Source organism: Hemiscyllium ocellatum, chromosome 30, assembly GCF_020745735.1.
Source record: "Hemiscyllium ocellatum isolate sHemOce1 chromosome 30, sHemOce1.pat.X.cur, whole genome shotgun sequence".
NCBI classification, from domain to species: Eukaryota; Metazoa; Chordata; class Chondrichthyes; order Orectolobiformes; family Hemiscylliidae; genus Hemiscyllium; species Hemiscyllium ocellatum.
Window position 1 is genome coordinate 3,375,304 of NC_083430.1, and position 22,049 is coordinate 3,397,352.

Here is a 22,049-nt window from a genome sequence, read left to right on the forward strand (position 1 = left end):
CCCTTCATAAATCAATGTTGACTATGTCTGGCCCTTTCACTGCTTTCTAAATGCTCTGCTATAAAGTCCTTGGATTCAAGAATCTTCCCCACGAATGTTAAGCTTACTGGTCTACAATACCCTGGTTTCTCTCTATCTCTGTTTTTGAACATTGGAGTGAAATTAGCTACCCTCCAATCTGCAAGGACTGTTTCAGAGCCTTTGGATCTTAGGAGATGACCACCAATGCATCCAATATTTCTAGAGCCACTTCCATAAGTATTCTTTTTTCATTATTCTTTTGTGGGACTTGGACGTCGCTGGCTGGCTAGCATTGATAGCCCATCCCTATTTGCCCTTGAGAAAGTGATGGTGAGCTGCCTTCTTGAATCATTGCAGTCCACTTGCTGTGGATGGACCCACAATGCCGGTAGGGAAGGATTCCAGGATTTTGACCCAACGACTGTGAAGGTACAGCGGTATATTTCCATGTCAGGGTGGAGAGTGGCTTGGAGGAGAACTTGCAGGTGCTGGTGTTCCCAAGTACCTGCTGTCCTAGTCCTTCTAGATGGAAGTGATTGTGGGTTTGGAAGATACTGTCTAAGGATCTTTGGTGAAATTTTGCAGTGCATCATGTAGATAGTACACACTGTTCTATTGAGGGCCGGCGGTAGAGGGATTGAATGTTTGCAGATGTGGTGCCAATCAAAAGGGTTGGTTTGTCCTGGACAGTGTCAATCTTCTTGAGTATTGTTGGAGAGGCACCCATCCAGACAAGTGACTTGCGCCTTGTAGATGATGGATAGACTTTGGGGTGTCAGGAGGTGAGTAACTCGCTGCAGTATCACTAGTCTCTGACCTGCTCTTGTTGCCACTGTGTTTATGTGGTGAGTCCAGTTGAGATTCTGGTCAATGGTAACCTCAAGGATGTTGACAGTGGGGGAATTCAGTGAATGTCAAGGCAGTGTTCAGAGTGTCTCTTCCTGGTGTTGCCAACTTCAGCAAAGCCTTTAATAAGGCTCTACATGGTAGGCTACTGGAGAAAATGCGGATGCATGAGATTGATGGTGATTTAGCAATTTGGATTAGAAACTCGTTTTCTGTAAGAATGCAACGAGTGGTGGTTGATGGAAAATATTTAGCCTGGAGTCCAGTTACTAGTGGTGTGCCACAAGGATCTGTTTTGGGACCACTGCTGTTTATCATTTTTATAAACGATTTGGGACACAAACATAGGTGGATGGGTTAGTAAGTTTGCAGATGATACTAAAGTTGGTGGAACGGTGGACTGTGTGGAAGAATGTTATACGTTGCAGGGGGACTTGGATAAACTTCAGAACTGGGCTGATGGAGCTCGATGCAGATAAATATGAGGTGATGCACTTTTGGAAGAACAGAAAGGCAGAATAATGGGTCAATGGAAAGATTCTTGGCAGTGTGGATGTGCAGAGGGATCTTGGTGTCCATGTACATAGACCCCTGAAAGTTGCCACCCAGGTTGATAGTGCTGTTAGGGCAGCATACGGTATGTTAGGTTTCATTGGTAAGGGGATTGAGTTCCGGAGCCATGATGTCATGCTGCAAATATACAAAATGTGCAGCCTTTGGAGTAATGAGGGACTCCTGAAGAGATGTCTTGGAGCTAAGATGACTGACCCTCCACAACCACAATCATCTTCATTTGTGCCAGGTCTGACTCTAACCAGCAGAGCGCTTGCCCCCTGTTACCCATTGTTTCCACATTTGCCAGGGCTCCTTGATATCATACTCTGTCAAATGCGGCCTTGACATCAAGGGCTGTCACTCTCACCTCCCCTCTGGAATTCAGCTCTTTTGTCCATGTTTGAACAAAGGCTGTAATGAGATCAGGAGTTGAATGGCCTTGAAACCAAACTGGGCACTGAGCAGGTTGTTGCTGAGCAGGTGCTGCTTGATAGCACTATCACTAGCTGTTTATGTTGTTTGGCACGCAAGTGTTCCTATTTGGTAGCTTCACCAGGTTGACGCCTCATTTTTAGGTTCCTGGCATGCCCTCCTACACTCGGCATTGAACCAGAATTATCTCTTGGCTTGATGACAATGTTTGAGTGGGGGATATGCCAGGTTATGAGGTTACAGATTGTGCTGGAGTACATTTCTGTTGGTGGCCCACAGCGCCTCATGGATGCCTAGTCTTGAGTTGCTAGATCAGTTCGAAGTCTGTCCCATTTAGCTCGGTGATAGTGCCACACAACTCAATGGAAGTTGTTCTCAATGTGAAGGCCGGACGTAGTCTCCACAAGAACAGTACAGTGGTCACTCTTACCAATACTGTCATGGAGAGATGCTTCTGTAGCCAGTAGCTTAGAAGGATGAGATCAGGCATGTTTTTTCCCCTTGTTGGTTTCTTCACCACCTGCTGCAGACCCAGTCTAGCAGTTCTATCATTTTGGACCCGACCAATTCGATCAGTAATGCTGCTGCCAAGTCACTCTTGGTGATGGATATTGAAATCCCCCACCCAGAAGGGTTCATGTCTCATACCTTACAGCTAACATTCCAGACACCATCATTACCATCCCTGGACAGGTCCAGCAGAGGTGGCAGCACTGTGGTATACAGCTCAGAGGGATTTTCCCTGGTAGTTCTTAACATGGACTCTGGACCCTGTGAAGTCTCATGGCTTCAGGTTAAACATTGGCAAGGAAATCTCTTATTGGTTACCATGTACCGTCCTCCTTCGGCTGATGAATCTGTACTGCTCCATGTTGAACAACACTTGGAGGAAGCACTGAAGGTGGGAAGGGTACAAAATGTACTCTAATGCACCTAACACAATGGGCAATTTAGCAATTTTTTTACCATCGAGTGTGCGCAGCGGAAGTTCATGTGACACATATGGAGATGGCAGGACTATCCCAAAAGGAGAATGGGAGTGGTGGCAGGACTATCTCTATGACAAGAGGTTTGACTGGGTCTATATTTACTAGAATTTACAAGGATGAGGCACCATGACAGTCAGTGGGTTAGCACTGCAGCCTCAACGCCTCAGGTCACAGTTTGTGTGATTTGTTTTATTAGATTCCCTACAATGCGGAAACAGGCCCTTCGGCCCAACAAGTCCACACCGTCCCATTTCCCTCGGTCTAATGCACCTAACACAATGGGCAATTTAGCATGTCCAACTCACCTGACCTGCACATCTTTGAACCATGGAAGGAAACCAGAGCACCCGGAGAAAACCCACGCAGACACGGGGATAATGTGAAAACTCCACACAGACAGACAATCACCCAAGGCTCGAATCGAACCCAGGTCCCTGGCACTGTGAGGCAGCAGTGCTAACCAATGAGCCACGATGCTGTTTGCGCATTCTCCCAGTGTCTGCATGGGTTTCCACCAGGTGCTCCGGTCTCTTCCCACAGTGCAAAGATTTACCAGTTAGGTGGATTGGCCATGCTAGATTGCCATGTAGTGACCAGGGATGTATCGTCTAGGTGGATTAACTACAGCAAATGTGGGGTTATAGGATATGGGGCTGGATCTGTATGGGATGCTCTTCAGAGGTTCTGTGAAGAACTAATGGGTCAAATGGCCTCTTTCTAACCACAGAGATTCTATAATTCGGAGAGGTTGTCTTATTGAAAGTCAACCAGGACTCAACAGACTGGATGTATGGGAGATGTTTCCCTGGTTGTGGGAGTCTAAGACCAAGCTTCAGAGTCTCTGGATATTGGTAAGCCATTTTGGACTGAGATGAGGATACACATACTTCACTCAGAGTAGTGAAGCAGTGGAATTCTCTACCATAGAAGGCTGCGAAGCCAAGTCATTTAGCACACTCAAGGAGAATATAAACACATCTGTAAATTTTAAAAAGGTATCAAGGTGTATGGGGAAAAAGCAGGAATAGAGCAGCCATGATAATTGAATGGCAGAGCAAGCTCAAAGTAAAATGCCGACTCCTGCTCCTAGTTGTATGTTACAGTTCCATGCTATTCAATCACTCCTGAAAGAACAATCCTGTTATTCTAAAAAATCAAATACTGTAACCCCTCTAAGTCAAATCTATTAAACAAACATGGAGTAAGGATAGACCATTCAGCCTCTCAAACCAGCTCTGCCAAATCGATCTGATTGTCACCTTAGATTCACATCAATCTACTTGATAAACATGGGTTCAACTCCCACACTGGCTGAGGTCACCACGAAAGATTCGCCTTCTCAACTTCTTCCCCCTTCTGAAGCTTGGTGACCCCTCAGGTTAAACCACCACAAGTCATCTCTCTCTTATCAGAGAATAGCCGTATTGTTCTCTGGGACAATGGTGACGTTATCTTCTACTCCAATAACCCCTCACCACTTACTTAACAAGAATCTATTTATCACTTAAAAGTGGCACAGTGGTTAGCACTGCTGCCTCACAGCGCCTGAGACCCGGGTTCAATTCCCGACTCAGGCGACTGACTGTGTGGAGTTTGCACGTTCTCCCCGTGTCAGCGTGGGTTTCCTCCGGGTGCTCCGGTTTCCTCCCACAGTCCAAAGATGTGCGGGTCAGGTGAATTGGCTATGCTAAATTGCCCATAGTGTTAGGTAAGGGGTAAATGTAGGGGAATGGGTGGGTTTCGCTTCGGCAGGTCGGTGTGGACTTGTTGGGCCGAAGGGCCTGTTTCCACACTGTAAATCTAATCTAATCTAAAAAAAAATTCTGCTTCTCCACCTTCTTTGCTCATAGAAAGAGAATTTCGCAAATGAAGTGGTCAACTCCTGTTATTTAAACAGAGGCCCCTAATTTGAGATGTCCACACAAGAAGGAACATCCTCTCCATATCATCCTCCTTGGGTAGAAAACAAAATTGCATGCAGCACAGAGTGCAGAAGTCCCAAAAAAAGGCTTTGTACTTATGTGGATCACATGAGCACAAATGTGCTTTACAGCCAGCTTTGCTTTCAAACATAGAACAGTACAGGCCCTTCAGCCCTCGGCGTTGGGCCAACTTTTTATCCAAGATCAAACTAACCGGCATACCCTTCATTATACTATCATCCATGTGCCTATCCCTAATGTCCCTAATGTATCTGACTCTACCACCACTGCTGGCAGTGCATTCCACGCACCCGCCATACTCTATGTAAAGAACCTACTTCTGACATCTCCTCTACACCTTCCTCCAATCACCTTCAGCTTATGAAGTATAATCATTGTGTCGATGTAAGAAACAAATCAGCCATTCACACACAGTGTAATCCCAGAAACAGAAATCTGATAATTACCAGATAATCTGCTTTTGTGTTGGTGACTGAGGAATCAGTACTTGGAAATACCTTACTGCTTGCTATATTACGCTCTGCAAACCTCAAACTTTTTTAAAAGTGTTAAAACCATGTAGAATTCTAAGGTGCCAGAGTGACTATACCAACCAATCTGTAAATAGCTCTAAATAGTTTTAACGGCCATTTAACTGCAATGAATGCCTGGACAAGTCGGAACATGCAACTCCAAAATAGCAGTGCAAACACAATTAACATTGCACACTGATTAATGTCACAAATCAAACTGAATTGCATGATATTGGCATGCCTTATGTGCACACTAATCTCTTTATGAACGTCATCTCGTGAACTCTACCTCACAAGGATCAGCACAAGTCAGAGGAGCCATTTTAGAACCAAAGAATCCAGAAACTGACCAAGAAATAAGGCACTACAGAACAAATCTCACCTCTTGCACATCTACCTTGCAGAACTCCTTCATACTTTTAATCGATTAAAACAGAAATTGTTGGAGTACTTGGGGAAACAAAAAAGTAAATGTTTCAGGTCCAGTGACCCTTACAGTCAGAGACACTCAGAGTGGAACAGACCTTTCGGCCCAACTCATCCATGCCGACCACATATCCTACGTTAATTGCATCCCATTTGCTAGCATTTGAACCATAGTCCTCTAAACCCTTCCTATTCGTATGCCCGTCCAGATGCCTTATAAATGTTGTAATTGTACCAGCCTTCACCACTTCCTCTGGCAGCTCATTCTACACACGAACCACACTCTGCACAAAAATGTTGCACCTTGGGTCCCTTTTAAATCTTTCCCCTTTCACCTTAAACATATGCCCTCTAGTTTTGGATTCCCCTACCCTAGGGAAAAGACCTTGACTATTCATCCTATCCATGCCCCTCATGATTTTATAAACCTCAATAAAGGTCACCCTTCGGACTCCGACGTACCACGGAAAAATAGCCCCAGCCTATTCAGGCTCTCCCTATAGCTCAAACCCTCTAACCCTGGCAACATTGTATATCTTTTCTGAACCCTTTCAGGTTTCACAATATCCTTCCTCGAGCATGGAGACCAGATTTCAACACAGTATTCCAAATGTCCTGTACAGCTGCAACTTGTACTCTCAAGTCTGATACTCAATGCACTGACCAAGAAAGGCAAGCAGACCAAACGCCTTAACTCTTCTATCTATTGGCGACTCTATTTTCAAGGAACAATGCACCAGCATTTCATGGTCTCTTTCTTCAGCAACACTCCCCAGGAGCTTACCATTAAGTGTACATTTTGCCCTGATTTGCATTTTAGAAAGGCAAGACCTCACATTTATCGAAATTAAACTCCATCTGGCACTTCTCAGCCCATCTGATTAAGGTCCCGTTATTCTTTGAGATAATCTTCTTCACTGTCCACTAACCATCAATTTTGGTATCATCTGCAAACTTACTAACCATACCTCCTATATTCACATTCAAATCATTTAAAGAAATTACAAAAAACTGTGGACCTAGCACAGATCCTTGCGTCACACTGCTGCTCACAGACCTCTAATCCAAAAAGCAACCTTCCACCACCACCCTCTGTCTCCAATCTTCCAGCCAGTTCTGTATCCAAATGGCTTGCTCTCCCTATAATTCCAAGTGATTGAGCCTTGTTAACTAGTCTGCCACACAGAACCTTGTTGAACACATTAATCAAATCTAAATAGATCACGTCTCCTGCTCTGCCCTCAATCCTCTGTTACCTCTTTAAAAGATTCAAGTTAGTGAGACACAATTTCCCATGCACAAAGCCATTTGACTATACCTAATCAGTCTCTGTGTTTCCAAGTTTATGTAAATCATGTCTCTCAGGATTCCCTCCAACAGCATGGGCGTGTGGGCGGCACGGTGGCACAGTGGTTAGCACTGCTGCCTCACAGCGCCTGAGACCCGGTTTCAATTCCCGACTCAGGCGACTGACTGTGTGGAGTTTGCACGTTCTCCCCGTGTCTGCGTGGGTTTCCTCCAGGTGCTCCGGTTTCCTCCCACAGTCCAAAGATGTGCCGGTCAGGTGAATTGGCCATGCTAAATTGCCCGTAGTGTTAGGTAAGGAGTAAATGTAAGGGTATGGGTGGGTTGCGCTTCGGCGGGTCAGTGTGGACTTGTTGGGCCGTAAGTAATCTAATCTAATCTAATCTGTGCCCTTCTTCAATTCTACTGCAGACTTCGAGCATATGCAGTTATAGAATCATAAAGTCATAGAGGAGTACACCACAGAAACAGACCCTTCGGTAGTTCCTGGTTTTACTTTCACAATTTCAAGTGCTTTTGTTCAACCTTTTTTAAAAAAAGTAATAAGGTCCTGTTCAATATTTTTCAATTATTGTATCTCAGTTCTGAAACAATCCTCGAGAATCTATTTTGCACTTCCTCGATTCTTCCACAGCCTTACTATAGACAGAGCTTAAAACTGCAAAGACTGCAGCCTGGCCAGAGAGTCTTCTGTAATTTATATTAAATTATAAATTCAATACAATCAATCAACCAAGGATAAACAGTCAGTCATTCTCAGGCCATTTCCTCGCACATTCACAAGTCCCTTCATTAATGTTTAAATGAAGAACTAAAGAGTGCTTGAAAGGTGGTATCAGAATAAAATCTCCCCATATATTGCAAAAATGAAGTTGGCGATAGTAGCCTGGATGAACTGACGAGTATATTTGGGATATTTCCTAGAACCCTACATTCTGGAACCAAACAAATTATAGACCTGGTACTGCATAATCCAACAGGACTAATTGAAGTCCTCTAGCTTAGACCAAGTGTCATTCAGTTTGAGGGCATGAAATTTTGGTCTGAAACTAATGTCTCCAAATTAAACAAAGGCAATTACAATCACATGAGGACAGTGTTAACTGAAGTGAAGCAAGTAAATAGGTTAAAATTGAAGATGCTGGAAAAGCTTAGATTAGTGGAAGCCCTGAAGATTGGGAAAATTTGAAAATCAAGAAGTTTGCATATAAATACAGTCAGTTGCAAGGAAGGTACAGACAGCATTGTGCTAGCTAATACTGTTTTAAGTACCTATGCAGAGACACACTTGGTCCAGCGAAATAAATGAAAGATGCTTTAACCACATGTAAAATGCAAACACACCTCATTTCTCCAGAATTCATTCCATGCACCAGCAGGTATTAGTGTTCAGATGCACAGGCACTGCAACAGCCACAAGGATCACGATCAGCAAACAACTTAGAACTCAATTCCCAAAGCAGAAACTCACCTGCACATTCAGAGAGATGCTGATGACAAGATTCCCGAAGATGGCCAACAATGTTCCAATCAGATTTTCCTGTTAATGAAAACAAGCAGTCAGCAAGTGACAGAGCCAGCTCTAACACCAACAGTGCTCAGATTTAGATAACAAAGCACTAAAACCTCATTACCTCTTCACTCAGCCTTTTAGCTTCTACGCTCCCAAAATTTTATTTTAATACAAACACCTTTCATTTTTCTGAATTCCAGAGAAAATAGGCCTGTTCTACACAGCTTATTCTCACACATCTAAGTTAAATTGCTCAACCACTAGGCAAATGCTCAGTGGACATGTTTAATCTCCCTCACAGCAAATGCATAAAATGAATTCAACTAATTAATAAATCTGCAGCCAAATGGTGGTCTGTAGTTCAACATGGAAGGAAAACCTCTGATTGTCATAAAAATCCACTGCTTCCCTAATGACCCTGAATGTATGAATCCTGCCCTCTTAGCTAGATTGGGCTACATGCAACTCCAAACTCATAGCAATGTGGTTTACTCTATTCTACCCTCCAAAACAGTCAAACAACCTATAACAAGAAGTCAAAAACTACACAAACTTGGATTGACAAGTGGCCAGTAACATTCACATCATACAACGGCCAGGCTATGATAACTTGCAGTGAGAGAAAATGTAACCACTGCTCCTCGGCATTGTGATGTTATCATCACAGAATTCTCCACTATCAGTACCTTGGGTGTTACCACAGGCCAGAAACTCAACTAGACTTGCCATACAAAACCAGTGGTTACAAAAGCAGGTCAGAGACTAGGTATCTTGCAGTGAATAATTCACCTCCGGACTCTCCAGAGCCTGTCCACCATCTACAAGGCACAAGTCAGGAGTATGATGGAATTCTCCGTAGCTGCAACAACACTCAAGAGGCTTGACACCACCCAGGACAAAGCAACCCGCTTGATTGGCGCCACTTCGATAAGCATCCATTCTCACCACACCAGTACTGAGTTCAACAATTTTTGGGCCTTAGCTCTCTCATGTCCTTACCCCAACCCCCGCACACCAGGCCTTGCTATCACATGGTCCGGTATTACACTAGTCACTAACAGTCCCCATTAACAGCCATTCACTTCCTAGCCTGATTGGTATGCATTCTTTATCTATCCAACTGTTCTTCTCTGTTTGTGGTGCATCACCAGAAATCATTTACTCTTTATCCCTTCACTCCACCTTATCTTCGGCTTAAAAACCAACATTTTCTTTCCTGTCATCAATTCTGAGGAAAGTCACTGAACCTGAAATGTTAATTCTGATTTTTCTCCACGGATGCTGCCTGACCTGAGCTTTTCCAGCAATGTCTATTTTTGTTTGATTTCCAGCATCCACAGTTCTATTAGTTTTTGTTGAGATAAAGGGGCCTTTTTCAGGATGGTAGCCAGTGGTTAGTGAAACTCCGCAAGGGTCAATGTTGGGAAAACTATTCATGTTATACATTAATCATCTGGACAAAGGAGTTGAAAGCATTTTGTCATCGGCAAACTTAGCAACAAAGATGGAGGAGAGACAGGTAGTAATGAGATTAGATTAGATTATTTACAGTGTGGAAACAGGCCCTTCGGCCCAACAAGTCCACACCGACCCGCCGAAGCGCAACCCACCCATACCCCTACATATACCCCTTACCTAACACTACGGGCAATTTAGCATGGCCAATTCACCTGACCCGCACATCTTTTGGACTGTGGGAGGAAACCGGAGCACCCGGAGGAAACCCACGCAGACACGGGGAGAATGTGCAAACTCCACACAGTCAGTCGCCTGAGGCAGGAATTGAACCCAGGTCCCTGGCGCTGTGAGGCAGCAGTGCTAACCACTATGCCACCGTGCCGCCCTATGGAAAGGATGCAGAAGTGAGAATGTATATCAGGTATGAGCAGGTAGGGAAGGAGTTAGGTTTTGAGTTTCCTGAAACAAGAGGTTCAGCTGAGCTTGACTCTGATCAGATAAGAACTTACAATTAACAATGGGGTGCTGGAGGCAAGGGTAATGGGTTAACAAAGTGGAAAGCAGTCATTATGTAGAGCCATTTAACAATATTGGAAGCTTTCAGTATGTAAATTCAGTTAACAAGGTGAAAAGTATGCATTACGAGAAGCCAGTTAAAGAGGTTAAGATCATTCATTGTGTAATAGCAGATGGTTTATTAACCTTTACTGTTGAGGCTCGCTGGTTGTAACGGTCACCCAACCAATATGTATATTGCCTTATCTGGATGCTCTCCCTGTAAAATGACTATATAATTCATCAAGAAACTGCTATTTCAGAGAAGACCGTGAACTCATGTCCCTGTGCACATGGGCCATCATTCTCTCTCCCTCCAGGCACGCAATAAAGATGAAGGAGGTAGAGCCATACGGTGTCTCTGAGCGTTTTGCTTCGAGGGGGAGGGGGAGGGGGAGGGGGAGAAGATGTGGGACGACAGAAGGACCTGTACATGCTAGGAGGATGGCAAAGTAGCAACAGATGGAATATCATAAGTAGGAGAAACAGGAGTAGACAAGCTGGACCTATAGGCTGTCCGCCATTCAATAAAGATCATGGTTGATCTTTCGGGGGCTCAGCTCCACATACCCATCCTCTCACTATAACCCGTAATTCCTTTACAATTCAAAAAAATAACTTATTTTAGCTTTAAAAGCATTTACTGGGGAAGCCCCAATTACTTCACTGGGCAGGGAATTCCACAGATTCACAACCCTCTGGTGGAAGAAGTTCCTTCTCAAATCAGTCCTAAGTCTGCTCCCCCTAATCTTGAGGCTATGCCCTCTTGGCCTAGTTTCACCCAACAGTAGAAATATCCTCTCTACTTCCACCTTATCTAATCCCTTTATAATTTTGTTTCTATAATGTGTCCCCTCATTCTTCTAAACTCCAATGAATATAATCCCAGCCTACTCAGTCTCTCCTCATAAGTGAATCCCTTCAACTCCAGAATCAACCTTGGTGAACTTCCTTTTCATGCCCTCCAGTGCCTGTACATTCTCTCTCAAGCATGGAGATCAAAACTGCATGGCGTACTCCAGGTATGCGGCCTCACCAGCTGCCTATACAGCTACAACATAACCAGTCTGCTATCAAACTCAACGCTTTTAGCAATAAAGGGCAAAATTCCATTTATCATCTTAATATGTGGAAAGTGTGAGGTTGTGGACTTTGGTAAGAAGATTAGAGTGTAAACTATTTTCTAAATAGGAAATCTGAAGCACAAAAGGACATGCAAGTCCTAGTTCAGAATTCTCTTAAGGTTAACATGCATGTTCAGTTGCAGTTAAGGTGGCAAATGCAATACTGACATTCATTTCACAAGGACTAAAATACAAGAGCAGAGATGTCATCTTGAGGCGTTATCAGGCTCTAGTCAGACCACATTTGGAGCACCATATCTATGGAAGGATATGTTGCCTTTGGAGATGGTTCAGAGGAGGTTAACAAGAACAATCCTGGAAATGGTAGGATTGTCATATGAGGTGCAGTTGAGGACATCGATGACTGCATTGGCACCACCTCGTGCTCCTGCGAGGAGGTTGGGTAGTTCATCAAGTTCACTAACACACTCCACTCCGACCTTAAGTTCACCTGGACCATCTCTGACATCCCTCTCCCTTTCCTGGAGCTCTCCATCTCCATCAATGGCAGCCAACTCAACACATTTTCTACAAACCCACCGACTCCCACAGCTACCTGAATTACACCTCCTCACACCTACCTCCTGCAAAAATACTATCCCAATTTCCAATTCCTCCACCTCTGCCGCATCTGATCCCAGGAGGACCAGTTCCACCACAGAACACATCAGATAGCCTCCTTCCTTAAAGACCGCAATTCCCCCACCTATATGGTTGAAGATGCCCTCCAAAACATCTCACCAACATCCCGCACCTCCGCTCTTGAACCCCACCCCTCCGACCACAAGGATAGAACCCCTGGTCCTCACCTTCCACCCCACCAACTTCAGTGTACATCACATCATCTGCCTGCTGAAGTGTCTGGGTACAGCCAACACCTTAGATAGAAATGCCATCAGCTTGATATAGATTCAATATAAAGTGATAATAGCCAGGGCTGCAGTAACTGTCCTTCTCAGGAAGGGCGATTAGCACCCATTACTACAGCAATGGACTTCCACGCAAACATTGAAACTGAAGTCTGCATTGAAACTAACAACAAATCGCACTGAAATTAACAAAGGCTATGCTGGGACTGACAATGACTGTATCGAAACTATGAGTCTGCAATGATTATAATAAACAAATTAAAAATCACAACACCAGGTTATAGTCCAACAGGTTTAATTGGAAGCGCCAGCTTTTGGAGTGCTGCTCCTTCATCAGGTGGTTGTCAGGTGGATGAAGGAGCAGCACTCTGAAAGCTAATGCTTCCAAATAAACCTGTTGGACTATAACCTGGTGTTGTGATTTTTAAACTTTGTACACCACAGTCCAACACCAGCATAAACAAATCATGTTTCAAAGACAATAACCTCATCACTGACCTGTTGTATCACAAGATGTATAAAGGTATTTTGACATGCGTTCTAGATTGAGAGAGGAATCGCAGCTGACCACTATGCTGTTGGCGTCTTTTTTCTCCCCAGAACTCTGGTATTTCTTTGTACAATAAACTCTGTCATCGAACTCCTACTCTGACTCAGAGACTGGTGATTTTCCCCATAACAATGGCTTCATCACACTGACACCTCACTTTCCAGGTATGCCTGGTGTTGCTCCTGGTATGGCCTCCTACACTCTCCATTGAACCAGGGTTGATCCCCTGGCTTGATGGTAATGGTTGAGTGGGGATATTCCAGGCTATGAGATTACAGATTGTGCTGGAGTACAGTTCCGCTGCTGTTAATGGCCCACAGAACCTCATGGATGCCACGTCTTAAGTTGTTAGACCTATTCGAAGTCTGTCTCATTTAGCACGATGAGACTGCCACATAACACGATGGATGTTATTCACAATGTGAGGGTGAGGCTTCTTCTCCACAAGGACTGTGCAGTGGTCACTGTTTGTGATACTGTCATAGGTACGCATCTGCAGCTAGCAGATTAGTATCAATGCCATCAAGTATATTTTTCCCCGAGTCAGTTCCCTGTCACAGACCCTGCCTAGCAGCTGTATCCTTTAGAACCCAAACACCTCGATCTGTATTGCTGTGCCGAGCCACTCTTGCTGGTGGACACTGAAATCCTCCAGTGTACATTTTGTGCCTTTGTGCTTCCTCTAAGTATTGTTCAACACAATTCACCATCTGAGGGATGGCAATACATAGTAATCAGCAGGAGGTTCCCTTGCCAGTGTTAACCTGAAGCCACAAGACTTCATGGGGTCTGCAGTCAATGTTGAGGATTCCCAGAGCATCCCCCTCTCGATTGTATCCCGCTGTGCTACCTCCTCTGCTGAGTCTATCCTGCTGTTAAGATAGTACATATCCAGGGATGATGGTGGTGGTGTCTAGGACATTGTCTACAAGGTGTGATTCCATGAGTATAATGATGTCAGGTTGTTGTTTGACTCATCTGAGAGTCAGGTCTCCCAATTTTGGCACTAGTCCCCAAATGTTGGAGGGGAGGACTTTATAGGGTCAACAAAGCTGTTTCTGCCATTACCTTTTCTGGTGCCTAGGTCAATGCCAGGCGATCCTTCCGGTTTGATTTCTTTGAGACTTTGTAATGATTGGTACAACTGAATGGCTTGATCAGCCACGTCAGAGGGCAAATGAGAGTCAATCACATTGCTGTGGGTCTGGAAACACATGCAGGCCAGATCAGGTAAGGATCGCAGATTTCCTTCCCTAAATTAATGAACCAGATAGATTTTTCCAACAATAGACAATGATATCATGATGATCAGTAGATTCTTAATTCCAGAATTTTTTTTACTGAATTCAAATTCCACACGTGCCATGGCATGATTCAATCTCAGATTCCCAGAACCTGAGCTGGGTCTAGGCTATGACCTATCCAGGGGAATCTAGAATCCATAGGCACAGCCTCAGAGTGAAAGGACGAATCTCTACAATTGAGATAAGGAGGAATTCCTTCAGTCAGTGGATGGTGAATCTGTGGAACTCATTGATGCAGAAGGCTGTGGAAGCCAAGTCATTGAGTGTATTTAAAGCAGAGATAGACAGGCTCTTGATTAGTAAGGAGATAAAGGGTTACAGGGAGTAGGCACAAAATGGTGTTCAGAAATGTTTCAGTCATGATCCAAAGGACAGCAGATGTGATAGGCCAAATGGCCTAATTTTGCTCCTCCATCTCATGGTCAATGAGTAAGGCACCAGAAACAACAAAAAAAAAACCTGTTTGAAACTCAAAAACGTCCTTACTAACATCTGGGGCTTGTGCCAATATTAGAAAAGCTCTCACACAGATAAGTCAAGTAACAGTCTGTCATAGTGATACTCATGGGATCATACATTGCAGTCAGTCAATGTCCTAGACATATTTCTGCCAATGTCCTGCAGGATAGACCCACCAGAAAACAGAGACAGGAAGGAATCGCAATAGGACCCCTCAATATTTACTCCAGACCCTTTGGAATCTCCCAGCCTCAGATCAAACACTGGATTAAGAAACTGCTAATTACCATCTACAGCAACCTCACCCGACTCCCTTGGTTGATGAATCTGTACTTCATTGCATTGACCACCACTTGCTTACTGAAGGTAGCAAGGGTACAGAGCATAGTCTATGTGGAGGACCTCAATGTCCATCACCAAGAATGGCTCAACTGCATCATTAATGACCCAGCAAAAAGCTGCAATTGCTAGATTGAAACCTAACAAGAGGTTTACCTGGCATCATCCTCACCACTTCAGGAAAATTTGCAATTTAGCATGAGGTGGAGTGACATCCACAGAGTCCTTATGGAAACTATATCGCATCTTCACAATGAAGACACCATGTAGTGTTGTGTGGCACAACCACTGTGCTTAATTGTTTTCATTCTTCATGAGTTGTGGGCATCACAAGTTGGCCAAGCACATACTGCCCATCCTAAATTCCCTTAGAAACAGCATGATGAGGTGGGATCAAGCTTTCAGAGAACATGACTTTAGTTTTACTTTCAGTAGCTGTTAGGGTTTGGAAGATGCTGCATATCTCTCCCTGCTACAGCAAAATGCTTACATTCTGTCATGTACAGAGTTTTCCCTTGGCATTCTTCCCTCCTGGATGAGACACAATGTGTTTATGGGATGTTACTGTATTGGAACAGTTGCTGTTTAGAAGTTTAAAAAATATATTATTTGTTAACTATCCCAATTCTTCTTTCATTTGTTTATATTTTAACTGTCATGTAAGAATAAAGTACGTTGTGCTTCAAGCCCAGTAGTTTGACCAATCAAATTGCTCATGGAACATAACACTTCAGGCTTGCCTTTAAAAACAAGTAAAAGATGGTGTCTAGGCTATCTTCTCAATATATTTTGAGGGGGTTTAGTCTGGTCCATAACAATATTGAGTACATATACTCTCAGTTCTTTTCCTAAGGATTATCAGATTTTTACTCAATGACAGTGAAGAAACAGTGATATTTCTCCAAGCCAGGTTGGTATGAAGCTTAGAACGAAACTTGCATGTTGTAATGATCCAAATGGATAGACCAGGATCTCTCTTTTCAAGATTGGGCTTGCATGAGGTGCTAAATGCAGCAGCTGAATTGTATTCAACCATAAACTATAAGAGAAGCATCATACATAAGTCGATTTGATTGACTTCATGAGATATCAAGAAATGGCTGGAGGACACTGGATGTGTGCTGACAACATTTCAGCAATAGTACTAAAGACTAGTGATTCACAAAATGCCACACCCAGCCAAATTGTTTCAATGCAGCTACAACATTGGCATCTACCCTACAGTGTGAAAAATTGCCCAGGTATATCTTGACCACAAAGAGCAAGACAAATCAAACCTGGCTTATTACCACCCCATCAGAGAAAAGGAAAGGGTGTTCAAAAAAAGTGTTATCAAGCAGCACTTGCTGAGCAATTGTTTGTTCACTAGCATTCAAGTTTGTATTATTCCAAGGCCACTCAACTCCTGATCTTATTATGACAGCCTTGGTTTAAACATAGACAAAAGAGCAGAAGTCCAGAGGTGAACTGAGAGTGACAGCTCCTGAGGTCAAGTCTGCATTTGACCAAGTGTCGCATCAAGGAACCCTGGCTGGGTCATAGCTAGTACAATTAAAAAAATGTGGTTTTTAAAGACCAGGGACCTCAATTCCGGAACATCTCTGCAGTATACAATGTCAGGACATTTACTTCCTAATCAAGTTGTGTTATGGTATACCTTTGGAGCAGGTGGGGCTTGAGGCCCTGCTTCCAGACTCAGAGGTAGGAACACTCCCATTGTACCATAACAGTCGAAAGAGAAATTGAGATATTTTCTAATACAATTATTATTACCCACCCCCTGAGGTGGCAAGTTTTGAAGACAGTCTTCTGGCTCAGAGGTAGGGGCACTACCACACCATCACTAGAAACTCCTCAGTTCATCACGATTGATATTTTCTAATTGATCTATTTAGAATTGTTTTTACACACCTCTAGAACAGTGAGATCATGAATCCAGGCCTTCTGGATCAGATGTACAGACATTACCACAGCACCACAACAACCCTTTCAGTTCCTTTGGTACTGTCTTAGTCCTAACCATCTTCAGCTGTTTCATCAATGACTTTTCTTCCGACATAACATTAGCAGTGGAACGTTCACTGATGATTACACAATGTTCAGTACTATTTGCAACTAAAGATACCATGTCAAATTGCAGTAAGATTTTAGAGAGGGGGGACTGTCCAAAGTCAGTCTTTGGAAAGTTAGAGTCCACACTTTATTGGCTCTATTGTAAGCCTTTGACAATATTCAGGTTTGGGCTGACAAGAGAATGTAACTAGTGCCCCTTGACAATAAACGATGCTACTATCACTGAAGTCCTCCATCAATATTCTGTGGACTTACCAGCTCACCACTCGACTCCCCAAAGCCTATCCATCATCCACAAATCCGGACAGTGATGGAACAATCCCACTTGCCTAGATACTGCAATTTCACCAGCACAGACTGGCAGCACTTGTGTACCACACAAAATCCAATGGAACAATCTGCCAGGAAACCAACTCAGGAGAACACTACCTGCAAGTTATCCTCCAAGCCAAATGGTTTTGAACTTCGAACTACATAACTGATCTTTCACTGCTGCCGGATCAAAAATCATCAAACTCTCTGCCAAACAGGACTGGGCCGTATGGCATGTTGACCACTCCCTCTGTAAACAAGATGAACTAATGTCACAACATGCATGTCATTTCGTTATTTTCAATGACAATATCACCACTGCAGATGCAAGGATTTATTTTGTTTCAGTACACTTTTCTTTACCCATATAATTTCCAAAAGAAGTGCTTTTCAGATGACTTGCAAGTTTCTTTTCCTATTCTCTTTCACTAGCTCTTACTATGTGCTTTCAGTCTTTACTTTTAGAGACAAAGTCACAGAGATATACAGCATGGAAATAGACCCTTCTGTCAACTCATCCATGCTGGCCAGATATCCTAAATTAGTCTAATCCCATTTGCCAGCATTTTCCCTATATCCCTCTAAAAGCTTCTTATTCATATACCCATCCAAATGCCTTTTAAATGTTGCAATTGTACCCACCTCCACCACTTCCACTGGCAGCTCATTTCATACACTCACTACCCTTTGCATGAAAAAACTGACCCTTAGGCCCTCAATTTTATAAGCCACTATAAAGTCACCCCTCAGCCTCTGACACTCCAAGTAAACAGCCATAGCCTATTCAGCCTCTCGCTATGACTCAAACCCTCTAGCCCTGGCAACATCCTTGTAAATCTTTTCCGAACCATTTCAAGTTTCACAATATCCTTCCTATAGCAGGCAGAGTTGCATACAGTATTCCAAAAGTGGCCTCATGACCTCCCAACTCCTACACTCAATGCTCTGACCAATAAAGGCAAGCATACCAAACACTTTCTGTTTCTGTACATTTTAGCTTTGGATTTATTATGTTTATTGTCTCTTTAGTCGTTCAAAGGTCATTATTTTTGACAAGTAGAGCTCTTGCCCCTTCAGAGGTATCAATTCACTTAAATCACATTAATATTCTTTTTAAATGCAAGGAAATTTGCTGTGTCTAATGGAGGGAGAGAGTCATGATAGTGGTTTTGGACAACCCAAAATTGAACTGGAGGAAACTGTAGCTCTCCTAGGACCGTGTGCATGAAGTACTGAGAGAGAAGGTGGATACACAATGGAAGTTGAAGGAGAAGATGGAGGATGTAAGACATTCAGCTTTATAAGACTTTGGTTAGGCCACACTTCGAACATTGTATTCAGTTCTGGTCACCACTTTATAGGAAGGATGTGGAAGCTTTGGAAAGAGTGCAGAGGTGGTTTACCAGGATTAGAAGAATGAGATGCATAAAGAGGCTAGAAAAACTCACATTGTTTTCTGTTGAACAGCAGAGGTTTAGGGGAGACTTGACAGAACAAAGAAAAAAGACAATTACAGCACAGGAACAGGCCCTTTAGCCCTCCAAGCCCGTACTGATTCAGATCCTCTACCTAAACCTGTCACCTATTTTCCAAGGATCTTATCCCTCTGCTCCCTGCCCATTCATGTATCTGTCTAGATACATCTTCAATGATGCTATCGTGCCTGCCTCTACCACCTCTGCTGGCAACATGTTCCAGGTACCCACCAATCTCTGCGTAAAGAACTTTCGATGCATATTTCTCTTAAACCTTTCCCTGCTCACTTTGAACTTGTGACCCCTAGTAATTGAGTCCCCAACTCACGGTGGATAGCAAGAAGCTTTTTTCCCAGTCTATAACTCTCATAATTTTGTAGACCTCAATCAAATTCCCCATCAACCTCCATTTTTCTAATGAAAATAATCCTAACCTACTCAACCTTTCTTCATAGCTAGCACCCTTCACACCAGGCAACAAGATGGTGAACCTCCTCTGCACCCTCTCCATAGCATCCACATTCTTCTGGTGATCTGGTGACCAGAAATGTATGCAATATTTCAAATATGGCCAAACCAAAGTCTTATACAACTGTAACATGACCTGCCAACTCTTGCAGTCAATAGCCCGTCCAATGAGGGAAAGCATACCATATGCCTTCTTGACCACTCTATCGATGTGCGTTGCCATCTTCAGGGTACAATGGACCCAAACACCCAGATCGATCTCTGTTCATCAATTTGCCCCAGGGCTTTTCAATTTACCGTATAATTTGCTCTAGATAGAAGTCTATAAAATTGAGATGCAGAGATAGTGTTGACAGTAAGAATCTTTTTCCTAGAGTTGAAATGTCTAATAGTAGAGTCATAGAATCTCTAGTGTGGAAACAGGCCCTTCAGGCCAATAAGTCCACACTGACTCTCCAAAGAGTATCCTATCCTAGAGGGGGTCAATTTAGAACGGAAATGAGGAGGCATTTCTTCAGCCAGAGTGTGGTGGGCTTCTGCAATTCATTGCCACGGAGCTCAGTGAAAATGTCTTCACGGCAGAGATTGATAAATTCTTAATCTCACAGGGAACTAAGGGGTAAAAACAATGACTGCAGATGCTGGAAACTAGATTCTAGATCAGTAGTGCTGGAAGAGCACAGCAGTTCAGGCAGCATCCAACGAGCAGTGAAATCGACGTTTCGAGCAAAAGCCCTTCATCAGGAATAAAGGCAGTGAGCCTGAAGCATGGAGAGATAAGCTAGAGGAGGGTGGGGGTGGGGAGAGAGTAGCATAGAGTACAATGGGAGGAGATGAAGGTGATAGGTCAGGGAGAAGACGGTGGAGTGGATAGGTGGAAAAGGAGCTAGGCAGGTCGGACAAGTCATGGGGAAAGTGCTGAGCTGGAAGTTTGAAACTAGGGTGAGGTGGGGGAAGGGGAAATGAGGAAGCTGTTGAAGTCCACATTGATGCCCTAGGGTTGAAGTGTTCCAAGGCGGAAGATGAGGCGTTCTTCCTCCAGGCGTCTGGTGGTGAGGGAGCGACGGTGAAGGAGGCCTACGACCTCCATGTCCTCGGCAGAGTGGGAGGGGGAGTTGAAATGTTGGGCCACGGGGCGGTGTGGTTGATTGGTGCTGGTGTCTCAGAGATGTTCCCTAAAGCGCTCTGATAGGAGGCGTCCAGTCTCCCCAATGTAGAGGAGACTGCATCGGGAGCAACAGATACAATAAATGATATTAGTGGATGTGCAGGTAAAACTTTGATGGATGTGGAAGGCTCCTTTAGGGCCTTGGATAGAGGTGAGGGAGGAGGTGTGGGCACAGGTTTTACAGTTCCTGCGGTGGCAGGGGAAAGTGCCAGGATGGGAGGGTGGGTCGTAGGGGGGCGTGGACCTGACCAGGTAGTCACGGAGGGAACGGTCTTTGCGGAAGGCGGAAAGGGGTGGGGAGGGAAATATATCCCTGCTGGTGGGGTCTTTTTTAGGGGTGGCGGAAATGTCGGCGGATGATTTGGTTTATGCGAAGGTTTGTAGGGTGGAAAGTGAGCACCAGGGGTGTTCTGTCCTTGTTACGGTTGGAGGGGTGGGGTCTGAGGTGCGGGATGTGGTCGAGATGCATTGGAGGGCATCTTTAACCACGTGGGAAGGGAAATTGTGGTCTCTAAAAAAGGAGGCCATCTGGTGTGTTCTATGGTGGAAGTGGTCCTCCTGGGAGCAGGTACGGTGGAGGCGGAGGAATTGGGAATATGGGATGACATTTTTGCAAGAGATAGGGTGGGAAGATGTGTAATCCAGGTAGCTATGGGATGCAAGAGATAGGGGTGTAATCCAGGTAGCTGTGGGACGCAAGAGATAGGGGTGTAATCCAGGTAGCTGTGGGACGCAAGAGATAGGGTGGGAAGGGGTGTAATCCAGGTAGCTGTGGGAGAACAGGGAGAGTGCAGGTAAGTGGCGTTGAAATGCCCATCAGCCATGATTGAATGGCAGAGTAGACTCGACGGGCCAAATGGCCTTACTTCCACTCCTATTTCTCATGGTCTTACCTAAACTCATTGTCCATTACTCAACATTTACTCCTGACTAATGCGTGTAACCTACACATCCTTGAACACTATGGGCAATATAGCATAGCCAATTCACAAGGATTTCAGTGAGTCTCTCTCTCTCACTGCACCCCCCAGGTCATCTCCTCTGCACAGAAACTCTTCAGCCACGTTCTCAAACAGACTCGTTACCACAGCCACATCTCCTTCCTCAGGACCTGCCTACGGAACCGACTGATCCCGCACGGACTCCGAACTACATTAACCCTCCAACCACAAGGAATGAACTCAGATTTCTCCAGTTTCCTCATTTCCCCTCCCCCCACCTTGTCTCAGTCGGTTCCCTCAACTCAGCACCGCCCTCCTAACCTGCAATCTTCTTCCTGACCTCTCCGCCCCCACCCCACTCCGGCCTATCACCCTCACCTTGACCTCCTTCCACCTATCACATCTCCATCGC

At 44.3% G+C, this 22,049-nt stretch overlaps 1 protein-coding gene across 1 annotated transcript in view; it reads right to left on the reverse strand.

Annotated features, from left to right (window-relative positions):
* The window catches only part of nipal3 (NIPA like domain containing 3), a 61,703-nt gene that overhangs the window by 38,103 nt on the left and 1,551 nt on the right, over positions 1-22,049 (reverse strand). The window contains exon 2 of the mRNA XM_060847585.1: positions 8,501-8,569. Coding sequence (XP_060703568.1) covers positions 8,501-8,569 — 69 coding nt within the window. The remainder of the gene's footprint in view (positions 1-8,500; positions 8,570-22,049) is intronic.